Raw genomic sequence first — 18,252 nt, forward strand, 5'->3', positions numbered from 1 at the left:
CTTACAGAGGTTTATCATGCCAGCACTATTACATTTATCAACCAAACATGCAATTGCATCAAAAAAATGATATCAAGCTACTTTGACAGGATCTATTTTCCATAAACCCATGTTGATTTGTGTTAATTACATTACCCCCTTTTAATTCTTTATGACTCAACTCCCATATCATCTGCTCCATCATCTGCTTTTTAAAGGGTAACTGTGATCCTAAGAGTCCCTCAATAATAATTTGGCAAAAATATTTGCTCACAAATGGATGACAGGAAAGGTCCCAGAAGATTGGAGAAGGACTAATGTAGTGCCCATCTTTAAAAGGGGGAAAAAGGAGGAGCTGCCTAAGTCCTGATACCTAGCTCATGTGTAAGCCCCAGTGTGTTCTCAAATTAGGCATCCCCCGTGCCTAGCTCATCTGCAGAGGCCTGATCCAGTAGTTCTGCTCAGAGGTCGCCTTGGAGTGTGGCTACTGGGCTGGGCTCTTCCACCCCAAAACACAGCTGGAGGAACTGATGGTGGCCTCCCTCCTTGTACAAATAGCCCAGTGGACAGAGTACTCCCCCAGGATGTGGGCACGCAGGGTCCACTCCTAAATCTGTCTGAGTCAGAGCAGGGACTTGAATCTAGGTCTCCCACCTCCCAGGTGAGTACCCTGGGCCATGGGGTATTCAGGTGCGGGTCTCTGTCTCTCTTGGCAAAGCTGTTTCACTTTGTATACAATCATGTATTGTCCTTGGGTCAAAAAGAAAATGACTCTATGGTCTAGTAATTAGGGCACTCACCTGCAAGATGGGAGACTCAGCTTCTAATCCCTGGTACTGTATATAAATACATGAATACTCACAGGAAAACAGTTTCAGCAGGAGAGATGGAGGGAAACCCACACCAGAATACCCCATAGCTCAGTGGCTAGGGCTCTCACAGGGGAAGCAGTAATCTGGGCACTTAACTCCTCAGCAACTAGGGAACAGCTGGTGAATATTTTTAATTTGTCTCATATTGGCTAATACTTTATAATGTTTTTAATAAAGAAAGAAGAAAGAACTGCCAGAGAAAATACCTGAGCAAAGTTTCTTCTTCCCTGAGACTGTGGCATGCTGAGTTTCCGGTTCCTGTTTCCTTTTTAAAGCAGCTAGCAAAAAAACCAGAGAAAACACACGATCAGTGTCTAATTTGTAATGATATTAGTTCACTTTCTCAATGGCAACAGGTATATTTATTTCAGTGCACTTCCCATATTTCCCACAATTTTGAAAGGGAAAAATCTGCAAAAAAGCACAGGTGAGTTCCTATTTTCCCCTTTAAGGCACTTCCTCACATTGCAGAGCTCTTAGAGCTCTAAGGATTCAAAGTTCTATATAAATTGTTCCTACAACTCACCAGCGCTGAGGGCACTGTCATACCTCTCACCCTACCAGGGAGGTGATGTATCTCTCTGACCCACCGAGTTAGGTTCCATTGCTTCAAGACCAGGGTTTGGTTGGGTGAGAGTTAGTCAGGGGAGACAGGACAGCAGGGATTGGCTGGATAGGGTGTCTTCAGGAAGGAAATCAGATCTGTACCTTCATCACACACACTCCCTTTTGTGTATGCTGGGAATGTGAGCTAAGTGGGTAATAAAATACTGATTTTACTATTGCCTACTTTGGCCATTCTGTCTAGCTCTGAAGGACCATGAAAGCACTGAAGAATTAATAAGAGTTGTCTAGATAAACCAGTTTTGATAAACCATTACTTTCATGCATGTGAACGCGGGGATGCCAGCATGAGATGGCAAGATGGGGTCATAAACATGGCCACAAATCAGGATTTTATAGAACTCTAACCCATCCACGTCTCCCTCTCTTGGTATTATGGAACCCTGGTGGTTGTTGCTCCATAGTTAAGGTAACATTATGAAAATGGGCTTTAAAATGGGGAATAAATTTCTCTCTAAATGTAGGTGGCCTTTAGTGTAAAATTTCACAGAGTGTTAGTTTTTTATGCCCTTTGAATTTTCTGTGTGGTTTTTGTTTGATTTCTTTTAATAAACGTAATAGGAAGGATTTGAAAATTTAGTCTATGACTGAAATTTGTAGCAGTTAGACTTGTTTTGTCAAATATCTTTTAAAAAAGATTGTCTAACTACACACACATTGTAGAGAGATTAATCTTGAGTAGATCTGGTGCAGTGAGTACAATTTTGCTTTTTAAATTAAGGTCTCTTTTAGCCATTGTGCATCATATCTGAAAGTATAAGTGCCAGTGGGTAGCCAACAGATACAGTCTTCTATGGCATATGGACAAAACCTTCTGTCACTAGCTACACTCTTAAGCTTTCTATGCAGCTCCTGACAGAGGTTTTATTTGCCAGACATGTGCAGCAGCTGATGGATAAAATCATCTCCACTACAAGTGCAGTTCTGTGATACAGCTCTGAACAACTCCTACCGTGGTCAGCTCCCCTCACTAAAATATTGACCCCCTAGGTAATGAATACACAAAAGGCATTGATGTAAAACAACAAAGGTTATGACACACAAACATAACAGATCTTACACAAAGCAAGGAAATGAAAAGTCAAGTTACCTCACAGGACATGACCCTTTCTTCCTCTTCCATAGTGCGCACTTTGCCATTGTCACAACTACTGTACATCACAATCCCATCACCATTCACAATTAGCTGCTTGATGAATTTGATAGAACCTGTCTCTGTCTAGAGCAACAGAAACATATCTCAGTTTCACCCTTTAGACCCTTTCTCAGTACCTGTAAATTTCTTCAGAATCTCCTCTGGAACAATACCAAGTTGGTGCAAAGTACTTAGTTTCTCTTCCAGTTCAGGTGAAATCTCCACTGGTGGCCGATCTTTCACCTGCTTGCATCTAGAGAGCAACATTATTGTGTGTGATAATTTATTATTTCATACTAGTGAAAGTTGTTGGACAAAAGAGACCCAATGCTTTAGTTTATCGCTATCTCAAACCAGGTACGGCATATTCTATGGCACTGCAAGATTTCTACCCAGCTTTGCCAATGGCCTATTAATATAATTGAACTGTGAACTGCAAAGACCAGCTCTCAGCTACAAAGGGATTTCAGTCTCCACTCCTTTGCCCCCATGCTTTGATAGTCAATATGTTTCCAACATTTCTGGAGGCAGGGCCGGCTCTAACTTTTTGGCCTCCCTAAGCAAAAAAAAAGAGTGCCGCCCTCCATAGCGCCGCCATAACACACACCCTCAGCACTGCAATGCCACCCTCCCATTCCCCCGCGGAGCGCCACCGATCCCCTCCGCCAAACCCCCCACCCCTGCGGAGCGCCGTGCAGCCGAACACTCCCCCTACAGAGTGCCGCCGAACACTCCCCCTCCCCCCGTGGAGCGCCGCCGAACGTCATGGTGCCAAACTCCCCCGCCGAGTGCTGCCGAACCCCCCCAGCCCCCCATGGAGCGCCGCCGAACCCCCCAGCCAACCCCCACAGAGCGCCGCGCCGCTGAACCCCTCAGCCCCCCGCGGAGCACTGTGCAGACGAACAACCCCCTGCGGCGTGCCGCCCAACACCCCACCTCCGCGGAGCGCCGCCAAACGCCATGCTGCCGAACCGCCCCGCCGAGCACTGCCAACCCCCCGAGCCCCACACGGAGCGCCGCCGAACCCCCCCAGCCAAACCCCCCAACTCCTGCGGAGCACCGTGCCGCCGAACCCCTCAGCCCCCCGTGCAGCACCGCACCGCCGAACACCCGCCCTGCGGAGTGCCGCCGAACACCCTGCCTCCCCCGCCCCCCCCCCCCCGCAGAGGGCCGCCGAACGCAGTGCTGCCGAACCCCCTCACCGAGCGCTGCCGAACCCCCCAGCCCCCCGCGGAGCACTGTGCAGACGAACAACCCCCTGCGGCGTGCCGCCCAACACCCCACCTCCGCGGAGCGCCGCCAAACGCCATGCTGCCGAACCGCCCCACCAAGCACTGCCAACCCCCCGAGCCCCACATGGAGCGCCGCCGAACCCCCCCAGCCAAACCCCCCAACTCCTGCGGAGCACCGTGCCGCCGAACCCCTCAGCCCCCCGTGCAGCACCGCACCGCCGAACACCCGCCCTGCGGAGCGCCGCCGAACACCCCGCCTCCCCCCCCCCCCCGCAGAGGGCCGCCGAACGCAGTGCTGCCGAACCCCCTCACCGAGCGCTGCTGAACCCCCCAGCCCCCCGCAGAGCACCGCCGAACCCCCCAGTCAAGCCCCCCAACCCCCGCGGAGCGCCACTGCCGAATCCCACCCCCCAGCGCGTGCCCAGCTGCCGAAACAAAAACAACCCACCCCACCCCCTGCGCCGACCGAACCTCCCGAAAGAAAACCCTGAGCGCCCCCCCGCCACCCCAAGATTGGCCGCCCCTTACCAGGTGCCGCCCTAAGCACGTGCTTGGTTGGCTGGTGCCTGGAGCCGGCCCTGTCTGGAGGTCTCTGTGCTGTGAACATTGGCCCAATAGGATCTGGACTGATACCCATTCCCTCCATACTCACCTCCAAGGAGTCATCAGCTTGTAAAACAAAATCTTGTTAACTACAAATGTTGTTAGAACTGTGACCAGTGACCAGCTGAAAGGCCCATAGTCCACCCCTAAAATAGAGATACCTCCAATCTCCTGGAGATTCAATTTATTCAGAACATATGTTCAGGTTAATAATCTTTTCTGTAGGATGGATCATAAAATGATAAAACCCCAGGATTAAATTCAGAGGGAAAATTGTATCTGAAGCATGACCCTGACCTGCACAGTTCACTCTCATGCACTAAGGAGATGCCATATTAACATGGTTTCTAGGCCTTTTCCAGCATAGTGAAGTATTGGGGAGAGGGGAGTTTGAGGGTGAGCAACATACCTGTTCAAGGTGCTTCTGATGTCCTAGATGGGAGAAAGCGAGAGAGGAGAGGTCAGTCCACAGGTTACACACTTTGCATCCCTCCTGCGTTTCAGGATGCTCACTTTGCCTTCACTACTTGAGTTCTATATGCATCTCTCAGTATATAGCTGGCAACTTAAAATTATTATTATACTTGGGTGAAAAATTTTCAATTAAACTTTTTTTCCATTGAAAAACACCCTTTGATAAAAACAGAAATATTTTGCAGAAATTAATCTGGTTCAACAACAGTTTTCTCATCTCCAGAATGGAATACATCAGAAAGCAAGACTCCGGGGTCAAATCTCTGCTCTGAATTGGGCAAAGTCTGGACTTGTCTCTGACTCTACTCGTGCCATTGCCCCAACCACCAGGCTATTGAGTGTCTCCATCTCTCTATTTTTTGTGAAAAGTTTCAAAATATCTTGTTTTCATTCTGCACTGGAACAAAACCATTTTGAAACCTTGAAACTTGTTGTGAAATGGAATTGTTTCCAGCCAGCCTGAGAAATGAACAATACTCATATTCAATAGTTCAGGAGTGTTTCCTTGCAGGGAACTGAGGGTGTATAATCTGCCTCACCTGCAGGAATTCACTCACTGGCTGCCGACATTTTTCTTTCAACTCCTTTATCAGGTTACTGAGAAACGAAATCTCCTCAAGGAGTTTGGTGACGTTTTCATTCTCCCTCTTCACAATGTCCTTGTTCAGCTCTTCCAGCTGGGCCACCAAAGGTTGCCTTTGTTCCTGCAAAATCTTCTCCAGTTCCTCAAATTCTGACATGATTTTCTTCCTCACAGTTTCTGTCTCTTCCTATAATGAAGAGATACAGACAGGGACAGGGTGGGGCAGGGACATGGGGAGAGTCCTGAGATTTTTCATAAAGGCCTCCATGTGTAGTTGGGAGAATTTAGTTGTAACCCATAACAAATTAGCATGAGGCAATTCCTGAGAAGCATCCTCTAGCATTACAAGAGCAAAGTTTATGTTACTAGTGTGCAGGGCCGGCTCCAGGCACCAGCTTGTCAAGCAGGTGCTTGGAGCAGCCACTCCAGAGAGGGGCGGCATGTCCAGCTATTCGGCAGCAATTCGGCAGACGGTCCCTCACTCCGGCTCGGAGCAAAGGACCTCCCGCCGAATTGCCGGAACAGATCGCGATCGCAAGCTTTTTTTTTTTTTTGGCTGCTTGGTGCGGCCAAAACCCTGGATCCGGCCCTGCTAGTGTGTTATCTGTGTCATGATTAATGGCTTCTTGCAATCCAGGTCATTCTAACAGCAGAAGGGGAAGCAGGATTTCAAATTACCCTGGCAGAGACTTCTTGAGAGAGGCTTTGTAGAGGCCAGGGAAGTGTGTGTGGGTGGGATGGGAGAGAAGAGAAAAATTCTCAACAAAGCAGATGTATTGGGGAAATCATGATGTCTACATGTCCTGGAACACTCACATTGCTTGTGCACACTCTGGTATGGTGACACACAGAGGAATAAATGCATTTAGAAAAACGTACTGCACATGCATATACAGAAACAGATGTCTGGAGAGAGACACAATCTCTCACAGTGCCACAGTCACAAAGAAACCCAAAACCTCCCATGCCTGCCAAAGCCATACACCCTTGTGGTTAATGATTATGAGCACCTACCTGGTGTTTCTGACTCTGCCTTTCCTCATTCAATTTAATTTCCAGAAGTTCTTCTTTCTTCTTACTCATATTATTCAGATGGACACAAATTTGACCCTGAGTAAAAAACAAACAAACAAACAAAAACAACCCCAAAACTACAATTGTGCTTTTAGCTTTAATAAGAGAGAGGGTTGGTTTGTCTCATCTGGATAATTCTGTGAATCAGTACTATCAACAGTAACTGTTATGGGTTGAATTAAAACCTTGTTGAAACTGATATGTGTGAATGTTCCCTTCACTTAAGATAGCTGTAAGAGACAGGTGAGGAATTCTACTTAAACAAGACATAGTGGAGTCTGCCTAGAAACTAGCACTCTGGGGGGGAGGGGTGCCAGTGGGTATTGTATGACCGGGGTGGGGTGCATGTCCGTGAGACAAGCACAAGTGCAGACATAAACTGAGAGAGCACATGGAGAGACACACAGGGCCGCAGATGCAGAGAAGCAGAGGAAGAAAGCCAAGTGGTAGCGGCAGCAGACTGGAAGCATGGGGTAGCCTTGAAGACGCCTAAAGTGAGTTCTGGGCTGGGGATGCTGGCTGTGAGCAAGGACACAGTCTCCTGTTATTTTGCTTCCTTCTGCAATCAGGGATTCAGTCCTTTGTACAGTCTCTGGTAATTAACAGGAATGCATCAAAGGTACTGGACTCCATCGTCAATTACTCCTCCTGGGAAAACCTATAAGACCTTGATTTTTTGGCTAGTTGCTTGGGTTAAAAGTGGTAACAGTACCAATACTGGTGTGTGTAATACACAGAAGAAAGGTGCTCTGCTTGCAGTGCTCCCACACCTTCCACAAGGTTCAGAACTTCAGTGAGACCTACACTATTTAGTGGAACAGACAATGCAATGGAAAGTGAAATGTACTGTTCATTTCAGAGGAGTGGTACAGACTCCATAGATTACACTGAGCAAAGGTTTGTCTAAGAGCTGATTTTCAAAGTACTCCAAAATGCAAATGCACAGGCAGGTTGTGTATCGATAGTAGGAACAATGGAGCAGGAACCGAAGTTATCCCCAGTGTTATATAGAGGAAATATTTTGGAGTGAGCCTTTTGGAGTGAGCAGCAGAAGCACATTGCTTCTTGGAGCCAGGCAGGCAAGCCAGTAATACTATCTGTATAGTTCTCAGTAATAAGTTAAGTAAGCTGTTTACTGTTACTAAAGTCTCCAGCATCTTCTCATGTTATAATAGCTGGTTGGCAAGAGCTATTTCATGGTGTCAGAACAAAACTATGCAGACATATTACACTAGCAACACGAGCGACCTGTCTGAAGGCCATAGAGAAGGTCATGAACCACGATCTCTGGATACTTGAGACGTATCTCAGAGCCTGGTAACTGTAGCCCAGTGCTTCAAAAACATTCATCTCTGCCTTACACTTGAATAACCATGAGGCCAAAGTGACACTGAAAGAGGACTTTTGTCGTCCGCCTTTATCATCTGACCACAATCCACGATACCTTAGAGTTAACGTTGATCAGACATTGAGCTATCGCAAATACCTTCACAATACCAAAAAGGAGATAAAGACAAGAGATAATGTTAGAAGTACTAGTGACAATGTTAGATTCAGGCCTGTATTTTCGCCTGAGATAGAATTTTGGGTTTTGCTTGCCTGTTTGATTTTTGATACACTTACATCCTCATGAATATGTCTGAACAAAGGACAAAGACACTGTACGTTGCTTCTATCTAGCCAGATCGGTTTGTTAGTATAATGGAAACAGATAGGAACAGTTAAAGTGTTACTGGGCATGGTGGGAGTATAATATATGAGCACACAATTTGAAGAGTGCCTCAACTCCTATCTCACAGTGATTAGGGGTCACCAAATGCAATTAATAGGCAGCAGGTTTAAAACAAATAAAAGGAAGTATTTCTTCACATAACGCACAGTCAACCTATGGAACTATTTGCCAGAGGATGTTGTGAAGGCCAAGACTATAACAGGGTTCAACAAAGAACTAGATAAGTTCATGGAGGATAGGTCCATCAATGGCTATTAGCCAGGATGGACAGGGATAGTGTCCCTAGTTTCTGTATGCCAGAATCTGGGAATGGGAGACAGGGAATGGATCACTTGATGATTACCTGTTCTTTTCATTCCCTCTCGGGAACCTGGAATTGGCCACTGTCTGAAGACAGGATACTGGGCTATATAGACCTTTGGTTTGACCCAGTATGGCCGTTCTTATTTTCTTACATTCTTACATAGGCAAGGTCAAGCAACCAGTCAGGAGGGGTAAGAGGGGATTGGGGGGAAGGTATAAAACACTACAAGACCAGAGAAATGCCTGCCCCTGACCGTAGCACAACCTCACTCCATACCCCTCCCATGGGGTACAAAAGAGGTGGGAAGTAGACCCCAGGCCCATGACCCCCCAGTTTGGAACATGACCATAAATTGTAAGGTGTGAGACCAAGGGCATGCATTTCAGGTATAATTATGCCTGCTGAGGACCGGGGGATGGGACACTGGGAAACAAGGCTCTGTGGTGTCAGAGTTATGGACATGCTTGCAGGAAATTAACCCCAATAAACATTGCATTGACTGAATTTTGGATTTCTGGTCTTCTGCTTTCTAACTGCATGACAAGAGCCAGGGGAGAGGGTGAAGGGAAAACCCTCGAACAGTTAACATCATCCAGAAGCTTGCTGGCATATCCTGGGGATGTGATGCATGCATGCTATGAACATTATAAGATTTCCCTGTATCATGTTCAAAACTGACATCATACCAAACTGGTTGAACAGACCTGTCTTCAACAAAGAACGTATGTTTGCATTAATTTTCATTTAAGCACTAAACAGAGTCACCAAGCAGGAAGGGGAAACAAAAGAAACTTAAACAGGTGGAAGAAAGACCAAGGAACTTCCTTCCACACAGACTTTTTGTCCCATAGTTCCCAACTGGAAACATTTTTCAAGAGGGGGAGGGAAAGTATAAAAAAAAGGGTCAACCACCACAAGACACTGCTCACTCTCTCTCCCTGCCCATCACATTCTCTGCACCTGAGAAGACAAAAAGAAACAGCCGCTGGACTTTGAGGGAGGGGTCCTGACATGAAGAGTTTGGTCAATAACCTTGCTGGAAGCATGTGGTGAGAAATTTTGCTTGAATCTCATATAGTTTGTTGAGTTAGACACTAGTAAGTGTTTTATCTTTATTTTTCTAGTAACCATTTCTGACTTTTGTACCTCATTACTTATCCTCATTTAAAATTTCTTTGTAGTTAGTAAACTTCTTTTACTGTTTTATAAAATCCAGTGTGTTTAAGTTGAAGTGTCTGGGTAACTCCATTTAAGATAATAAGTTGGAATATTATTCCCTTAAAGGAGTAACAGACTTAAAATATTTGTATTGTCCAGGAGAAGGCTGAGCAATACAGGACATACATTTCTGGGGGGAAATCTGGGACTGGGGGTGTGTTGGGGTCACCCTGCAGTATAACCAAGACTAGTGAGAATCAGAGTGTAATTGGCAGGCTGAAGTTACACAGACACTCAGTGTGTGGCTTGCACTCTGTTTGGCTATTTGTGAGTGGCCCAGTTGGGAGCTCTACAGCAAGGCATTGTAAGGCACCCAGGGTTGCAGGGCAGGGGCACACAGCCCCCCACTGATCTGAATTGTACCCCAGTATGTCACAAGTTCCCACAACACTCTCATTGACCCTGAAATCAATGTCACGGGTAGGATTGTTAGCAGCTTTCTCAAATCAACGCCAATACCATGGCTCCCCGTTTTGGTGGGAATCACGCCAGCCAACGTCAGGCAAGACACTGCTGTGGTCCAGGAGAACAGCAAGATTCTGGCTGCTCTGGACATGACGATCAGGGCCGGCTCCAGGCACCAGCTGACCAAGCACGTGCTTGGGGCGGCACCTGGTAAGGGGCGGCCAATCTTGGGGTGGTGGTGGGGTGCTCAGGGTTTTGGGGGGGGGGGTCAGTCGGGCGGCGCTGGGGGTGGGGTGGGTTGTTTTTGTTTCGGCGGCTGGGCGCGCGGGGGGCGCTGGGGGGTAGGATTCGGCAGCGGCACTCCGTGGGGGCGTGTGGCGTCGTGGGGGGGCGCTCCGCGGGGGGGGGGTGTTCGGCAGCGTGGCTCGGCGGTGTTTGGCGGCGTGGCGCTCGGCAGGAGGTGTGTGTGGCAGCGGGGGGGGGTTGGCAGCGCGGCGCTCGGTGGGGGGGTTCAGCAGCGCTGCGCTCCGCGGGGGGGGGGAGAGGTGTTTGGCTGCGCAGCGCTCTGCAGGGGGCTGGGGGGTTCAGCGGCGCGGCGTGGCGCTCCATGGGGGGGGTGGTTCGACAGCGCTCCGCGGGGGGCTGGGGGGTTTGGCGGGGGGGTTCGGTGGCACGGCGCTCTGCGGGGAGGTGGGGGTCTCGGCGGGGGGGTTCGGCGGCGCGGCGCTCCGCAGAGGGGTGGGGGGTGGCGTCGAGGTGCTGAGGGGGTGTGTTATGGGGGTGCTATGGAGGGCAGCATTCTTTTTTTTTTGCTTGGGGCGGCCAAAAAGTTAGAGCCGGCCCTGGGTGTCGATATCTTCTCCACAAATGGAAAAATAAAAGAATCATCAAATTGTGACTGTGATACAAACCATGCAACACACCATGGAGAATTGCCCCATTCACTCTTAGAGATTTGGCACAAAAGGGATCCACCTATCTACCCCAGAAGCACTAGAATGGCTTTCAAATCTCAATATTCAGTTATAATCCCAGCCCATTGCTTGTCAAATCCCATATGGAAAAAGAAGAAGAACAAGAAGAAAACAAATTAAGAAAAGAGTAGAAAAAAACTGAAACTGAACCAATTAAAGACTCCAGGAAAGTTAGTGTTTGAAGGAAATGCTACAGAGAACTGGAGAAAGTGGAAGGGGGGATTTAAGCTCTGCAGTATTGTGAGTGATGCAGACAAAAAGATGAATGGCTGCATTATTTCCTCATTTGGCAGGTGAAGAAGCAAGAGAGGTTTTAATACTTTAAAATTTGATAATGCAGCAGATAACGAAAAATATAAGCTTTAAAAAATAAGTTTGAGGCATACTGTGCCCACAAAGAAATGTCACGTATGAGAGGCACAATTTTTTCACCAGCAGTCAGACAGAAGGGAAAATTATAGACCAACATGTGACTTCTTTAAAATGGCAGCACAATGTTGTGCATTTGGAGATCTGTGTGACTCACTCATTAAAGACCACATTGTGCGTGGTACTGTCTCAGAGTCAGTGCAAGCTAGGTGGTTGAGGGAGACTAATTTAACCCTTGAACGTTCTGTGGACATATGTTGTACAGCGGAAATGACTGCAAAACAATCGAATGAGCTGGGTGAACCCAAAACCATGTGCACACATTGCAGCATAAGTCTACCTTTAGTAAGTACCCAGACATACAGTCATGGACTGGAGGATGTTCTGTGGTCAGTAAAAGCCTGTAATCAAGAGAAGTGAAAAAAGAGCAGTTAGAGGCAACTGAGGGTTGTTATAAATATGGCCACAGCCACGCCATAAAGAACTGTCCAGAGTATGGGCAAGAATGCCAAAGATGTGGCAAACACCATCATTTAGCCAAAATGCACAACTCTGGAAAGGAAAAGTCCCAGGGCAAACACATGTTTTCCCTCACAGAAGCAGATGAGCACTCACAAGATCTGTTCCCTGGTATGCTGTGTACTTAGCCATCCAAAGCTGAGTGGAATGTGGTTTTGCTCATTAACGATCACAAAACTGAGTTTTTAAATTGATATTGGGGCACAGGCCAATGTGCTGTCTCTAAAGTTATACAACACTTTAAAGACCGAACTACTTTGCAGCTCCAGTATCTGGCTGATAACCTACTTGGGGGAAAACTGAAAGTATGTGGTAAATTCAGCTTGGACTGCGAGTATCAGGGTAAAAAAAGCATTGATGACTTACAAGCCATACTGGGTTTTGAGGTTGTGACAAACTTAAACTTAGTGCAAAGTGTCAATATAGTAAAAGAAGAACTGGAAGGTGACTGGGATATAGTTAAAGAATACAAGGATGTATTTGAAGCTACATGGCACTTGCCTGGTAAGCACATCATAAAGATTGACTCACAAGAACCACCTTTAATTCATGCACCTCGTAATGTTCCCGGGGAGTTAAGGAACAAAGTAGAAGAATTGTACCACATGGAACTTTTGCAAGTAATAATAAAAGTGCAATAACCTACAAAATGGGTCAATTCTATAATAACTGTAGACAAACCAGGTTGAGATGAAAAAAGAATATGCTTGGATCCAAGAGATATGAATAAAGAGATATGGAGAGAACATTTTCAATTGCCTACAGTAGAAGAAATCACGAGCAAGTTAGCAAAAGCTACAATTTTCATTTCTTAGATGCTAGTAGTGGATTTTGCTAAGTCCAGCCAGATGACAAAATGTCTAGACTCTGTATGTTCAACAGACCATTTGGCAGGTACAGGTTTCCCAGACTTCCTTTTGGCATCTTTTCAGCTCGTAAAATGTGCCAAAGAGTGACCCAACAGACATTTGAAGGACTGGAAGCTGTTGCATATTACGTAGATTACATAACGGTCTGGAGAAATACCAGAGGAGAACATAATGGAAGGCTCAAGAGAGTTCTAGACAGATGTTGTGAAAGGAACATCCAACTAACCAAGAGCAAATGCAAAATTGGCTATGACAGAGATAAAATATTTGGGGCATCACTCGACAAAAGAAGGTCTTAAACTTGACAACTAAAAAATTGCTGTTATAATTGAAATGGCCACAGCGACCTGTAAGGCTGAATTGCAAAGATTTTTTGGAATGGTTTATTACCTTGGGAACTTACATGTCAATAGTAGCCACTTCTGTAAGACAACTGTTGGAAAAAGATGCCGAGCTCTCCTGGATGCCAATACACAAGGTGGTATGTGAACACTTGAAAGAATTGCCTACAGAGTCACCCAGGCTGAAGTACTTTAATGTCAAAGAACCAATCAGTTCATCAGCAGATGCCAGTTCTGCTGGAGTACGGCCTGTATTGCTGCAAATTGGGGCTTCTGTCACTTCTGCCTCTAGAGCTCTGACAAGTGCACAACAGAGTTATGCCCAGATAGAAAAAGGAACGCTGGCAACAGTATTTGGCTGCACTCGACTTCATCGGTTTATCTATGGAAAAAAAAGTAATCCCGTGCTTCTCCAAGCCATTTTCAGAAAATCTTTGTGCAGTGCTCCACCAAGGATTCAAAGATGGTTGCTAACACTCCACAAATATCAACTGCAAGTGGAATACAGACCATGGTAAGAGTTAGCAATTGCTGATGCTTTATCCAGAGCATACATACTGCATGGTGCCGGAGTAAGTTGATGTTGAAATATGTTACATGATGACTTCTTTGCTTATTTCACAACAGAAATTGAAGGAATTTCAAGCTGCTATTGCAAATGATGTTGTCCTGCAAAACTTACTGTTTTGCAAGGATGGCGAGGAATACCAGAGGATATCTGTGCTTATTGATCATATAGAGAGGAACTAAGTGTGCAAGATGCACTTGCCTTTAACAGTGACAGAATCATAGTACCAGCAAGTCTAAGAACAGAGATCTTAGCTATTATCCATGAGAGTCTTCTGAGAGCAGAGCTATGTAAAATAAGAACTTGAGATGCTGTCTATTGCCCATAAGTGTTTAATTAAATTGTGGATATGGTACAGTCTTGCAACATACCAAACCTTCAGACACAAAAATCAAAAGAACCAGTGCTACCATATGAGGGTTCAAACTGACCTCCTTACCTGCTCAACTCCTTATGGAAAGACATCTAAGTACCAGATTGCTGACTTAATCAAAGTTGTTGCAACCTAACCTGATACAAAGAGACATACAAAGTAACCTAAAACTGAGGCAAGCAAAGCAGAAATATTTCTCTGACAAAGGTTCAAAGCCTTTATTATCACTGGAAAATGGAGAGGCTGTTTGTATTAGTCAAAAGGGGGGAGGGATAGCTCAGTGGCTTGAGCATTGGCCTGCTAAACCCAGGGTTGTGAATTCAATCCTTGAGGGAGCCATTTAGGGATCTGGGGCAAAAATTGGGGATTGGTCCTGCTTTGAGCAGGGGGTTGGATCAGATGACCTCCTGAGGTCCCTTCGAACCCTGATATTCTATGAAAAGGAACAAGGAAACCTGCAAAGGTGATTGACCAATGAACTGGTCCAAGATGATAGAGGCAGGAGATACCTACTGAAGAAACAGAAGCGATTTGATGAGCATTAAAAGAATTGTACAGGAGAATGAAAATATGGAACAAACGGAAACTGTGTTAACATCCAACTCAGAAATTCAGGCAATTACAAACCAATCTACTGAGTCTCAAGTAGTCAGTTTGAATACACAACAAAAATGGGACACTGAGACTTCTATTACCTCTAAAGGCAGAACGATAAGAAAACCTTCTAGAGATTAATTGTAGACTCTTAGCCTTGGTCTACAATATGGGGGAGAGGGGTCGATGTAATGTACGCAACTTCATCTATGTGAATAACGTAGCTGAAGTTGACGTACCACAGGGTCGACTGCAGCCGCTCCCCTGTCGACTCCGCTTCCACCTCTCGCAGTAGTGGAGTACCGGAGTCGACGGAAGAGCGATTGGGGATCGATTTATCACATCTAGACTAGACACGATAAATTAATCCCCAATAGATCAATCACTACCTGCCAATCCGTCGGGTAGTGTAGACGTACCCTTAGGGTTTCAGATTAGAATGATGCTAAATTAAATTAAAAATGAAATGTAAATATTTTTTTAAAGGGAGTGATAATGAGCAGGAACATAATGTTGCATGGTGTAGGAGAGGGGGAATATTGTGTAGTGAGCTTTAGCAGCAGAAAACACGTTGCTACAGGTTACACTTGCAGCCATACAGGGAAACTAGCAATTCCTATCAGTACAGCTCTCAGTAATAAATGTTTACTGTTACTTAAAGTCTTCAGTATCTTTTCTTATAATAACTAGTTGGCAACAGCTATTACAGATTGTCTTGGGCATTGCTCTGCTACATCAAGGCCAGGGGTGCAGTTAGAGGTGTACATTTTGAGTGATTTGGTCCCACAGGCCAGGGCATACAGCCCCCGCAAAAATGGTCAGCTTTAAAAAAATTTCAATTCTCAGCCAAGTTTTTGTCCATAGCTGAAGGGAAATATACTCAGAACATAAACGAAACTCACATCAGACAACTTCCCCTGATCTCAGCTTGTGAACACCACCAAGAACAAGCTGCAGAATACAGAGATTCAGAAGTTATTAGACTTTCATTCTAGTTCTATAAGGTGGTGCACAAGGCTGCTGTGCACCAGCTCTGACAGAGAAGCAAGAGTGCAATGAAACCTGTCAGTTTAAAGTTCATTTTTCAAAGTGTTCTAAAATTTACAAGCCCATTCAGATCAGGTTGAAATTTGGTATGCCTGGTGGGGGCCTGGGGTAGTGTCAGTCTGGAGTCATTTGGTTGGCAGTTCCTGATACACAGTCCCTAATTAAAAGCCTGATGTTGACAGGTTAGGGTGGCATTCGTGGCCAGTTTTACCTTCACCTGCCCGGAAGGAGGTGCCTTGCAGAACAGAGATTTCGATGGAGCTGGTATTGAGGAGAAAGTATCTGGGAAACGGGGAGATTCTGCTGTTCTGAAGGAGGCTCAGCAAAATGTCAACTCCCCTGAAAGTTCATATTAGTATGAAATGAAAAAGGATTCAATTAATCAGTATCAAAAGTGTTTCTTACCTTATATTTCTGGACAGCCTCCTTAATGAGAACCACTGTGTGCGTTTTGTGTACTGGGGATTTGTCACACTCCACACATATGAATTCCCCATCCTCTTCACAAAACTGACTGAGTTTTTCCTTGTGTCTCTCACACAGATTCTCCTTTTCCTCTTTTTCTTGTTTTAATCCCAATTGTTTAACGTGTTCCACTAAACTAGCCAGATCCCAGTTAGGCCTGAAATTCACTTTCTCAATCTTTTCTCTGCAGATGGGACAGCACAAAGGGCCATGATTTCCCTCTTCCCAGTTGTCACAGTATGTAGTCACGCAGGTTTTGCAGCTGCTGTGCCCACAGTCTACAGTCACTGGGTCGCTAAAATAAAATAAATTGGACATGTGACTTCATCTTCCACTTCCCTTTCAGGAGTCTCTGAACAGGCCATGGCTGTTGCCCTCTCTGGGTTCTCATTCTCTCTTCCTGTTAAGAGTAGCAGACAAGAGACTTTTACAATGTAACAGCTTTAGTGAACCTACAGACTTGTCAATATTCCTATATATTCTTTAGGGCTGGCAAGTGATTAAAAAAATTAATCCCGATTAATTGTGTGATTAAAAAAATTAATCGTGATTATTCGTGAGATTAATCGTGTTGTTAAACAATAACAGAATGTCATTTATTTAAATATTTTTGGATGTTTTCTACATTTTCAAATATATTTTTTTCAATTACAACACAGAATACAAAATGTACAGTGCTTACTTTATATTTATTTTTATTACAAATATTTACACTGTAAAAAACCAAAGAAATTGTATTTTTCAATTCACCTCACACAAGTACTGTAGTACAATCTCTTTATGATGAAAGTTGAACTTACAAATGTAGAATTATGTACAAAAATAACTGCATTCAAAAATAAAATGATGTAAAACTTTTGAGCCTAAATTCCACTCATTAACTTCTTGTTCAGCCAGTTGCTCAGACAAACAAGTTTGGTTAAAATTTCTAGGAGATAATGCTGCCCACTTCTTGTTTACAATATCACCTGAAAGTGAGAACAGGCGTTCGCATGGCACGGTTGTAGTCGGCTTCACAAGATATTTACGTGCCAGGTGCGCTAAAGATTCCTATGTCCCTTCATGCTTCAGCCACCCCTCCAGAGGACATGTGTCCATGCTGATGAACAGATTGCCTAGGAAGGTTGTGGAAGCTCTTTCACTGGAGGTTTTCCAAAGGAGGTTGGATAGCCATCCGTTGTGGATGGTTCAGACACAACAAATCGTCCATCTTGGCCAGGGGTTAGATTAGATGACCCTTTCAGTCCCTTCTAATCCTGTGATTCTACGAAAACCCAGAGTCACTTCATCAACCCTCTATTACAAGGCTCTGAAGTAGCAGGGCCCTGTACTGAGCTGTTGAAGAACCTGGCTCTTGAGCAATGTTCAGATTACCGCCACCCTAAATGGAAAGACGAGGTTTGACCAAGGTAGGTAGAGTTGGACCTGGTCTCTGAGAAGGGAGGGGAGGTGAAATGGTCCTTGCTACCCACGGATCTGACACTTCACAGGGACGGGATGAAGGAAGTGGGTGATAAAAGATGTGATCTAGGACGATCAAAGAGTTAGGGGCAGATTCTGATTCTTTTCCTGGCAGGAGGTAGTACCTTTCTCCTCACATGGTGCCACTGGTTTGAATGAAACTGGGGGAGAAAGTACTCAACATGATCAAGGTGATGAAATCTGGCTGCTAGCTGTTTTGACTGCATTGCCCATTGAACAGATGATTTCAGAGAACTATCCACAGTGACTTCAAGATCTCTTTCTCGAGTGGTAACAGCTACTTTAGACCCCATCATTTTAGATGTATAGTTGGGATTATGTTTTTCAATGTTCATTACTTTGCATTTATCAGATTTGAATTTCATCCGCTAGTTTGTTGCCTACTCACCCAGTTTTGTGAGATCCCTTTGTAATTG

General features: G+C 45.3%; 1 protein-coding gene across 1 annotated transcript; it reads right to left on the reverse strand.

Annotated features, from left to right (window-relative positions):
• Positions 1-167: 167 nt before the first annotated feature.
• On the reverse strand, positions 168-16,955 carry LOC135979638 (tripartite motif-containing protein 10-like). Its single transcript, XM_065579930.1, has 6 exons — positions 16,295-16,955; positions 6,517-6,612; positions 5,459-5,689; positions 4,855-4,877; positions 2,748-2,863; positions 168-1,129 (listed from the first exon to the last, which is right to left on the reverse strand). The coding sequence occupies exons 1-6, from the start codon at positions 16,670-16,672 to the stop codon at positions 1,020-1,022; spliced, it is 954 nt and encodes a 317-aa protein (XP_065436002.1). The 5' UTR covers positions 16,673-16,955; the 3' UTR covers positions 168-1,019.
• Positions 16,956-18,252: the final 1,297 nt, after the last annotated feature.

The sequence above is a fragment of the Chrysemys picta genome, unplaced genomic scaffold (assembly GCF_011386835.1).
Source record: "Chrysemys picta bellii isolate R12L10 unplaced genomic scaffold, ASM1138683v2 scaf1070, whole genome shotgun sequence".
Taxonomy (NCBI): Eukaryota; Metazoa; Chordata; order Testudines; family Emydidae; genus Chrysemys; species Chrysemys picta.

Bases quoted from the DNA above. Each gene is read 5' to 3' on its own strand.
- LOC135979638 (XM_065579930.1), bottom strand. From the start codon at position 16,672: ATGTCCAATTTATTTTATTTTAGCGACCCAGTGACTGTAGACTGTGGG. The intron at 6,613-16,294 runs GTAAGAAACACT...TTTTTTACTCAG, and splicing joins AGGCTGTCCAGAAATATAAG to GGTCAAATTTGTGTCCATCT. The intron at 4,878-5,458 runs GTGAGGCAGATT...TCTCCCATCTAG, and splicing joins CAGTGAGTGAATTCCTGCAG to GACATCAGAAGCACCTTGAA.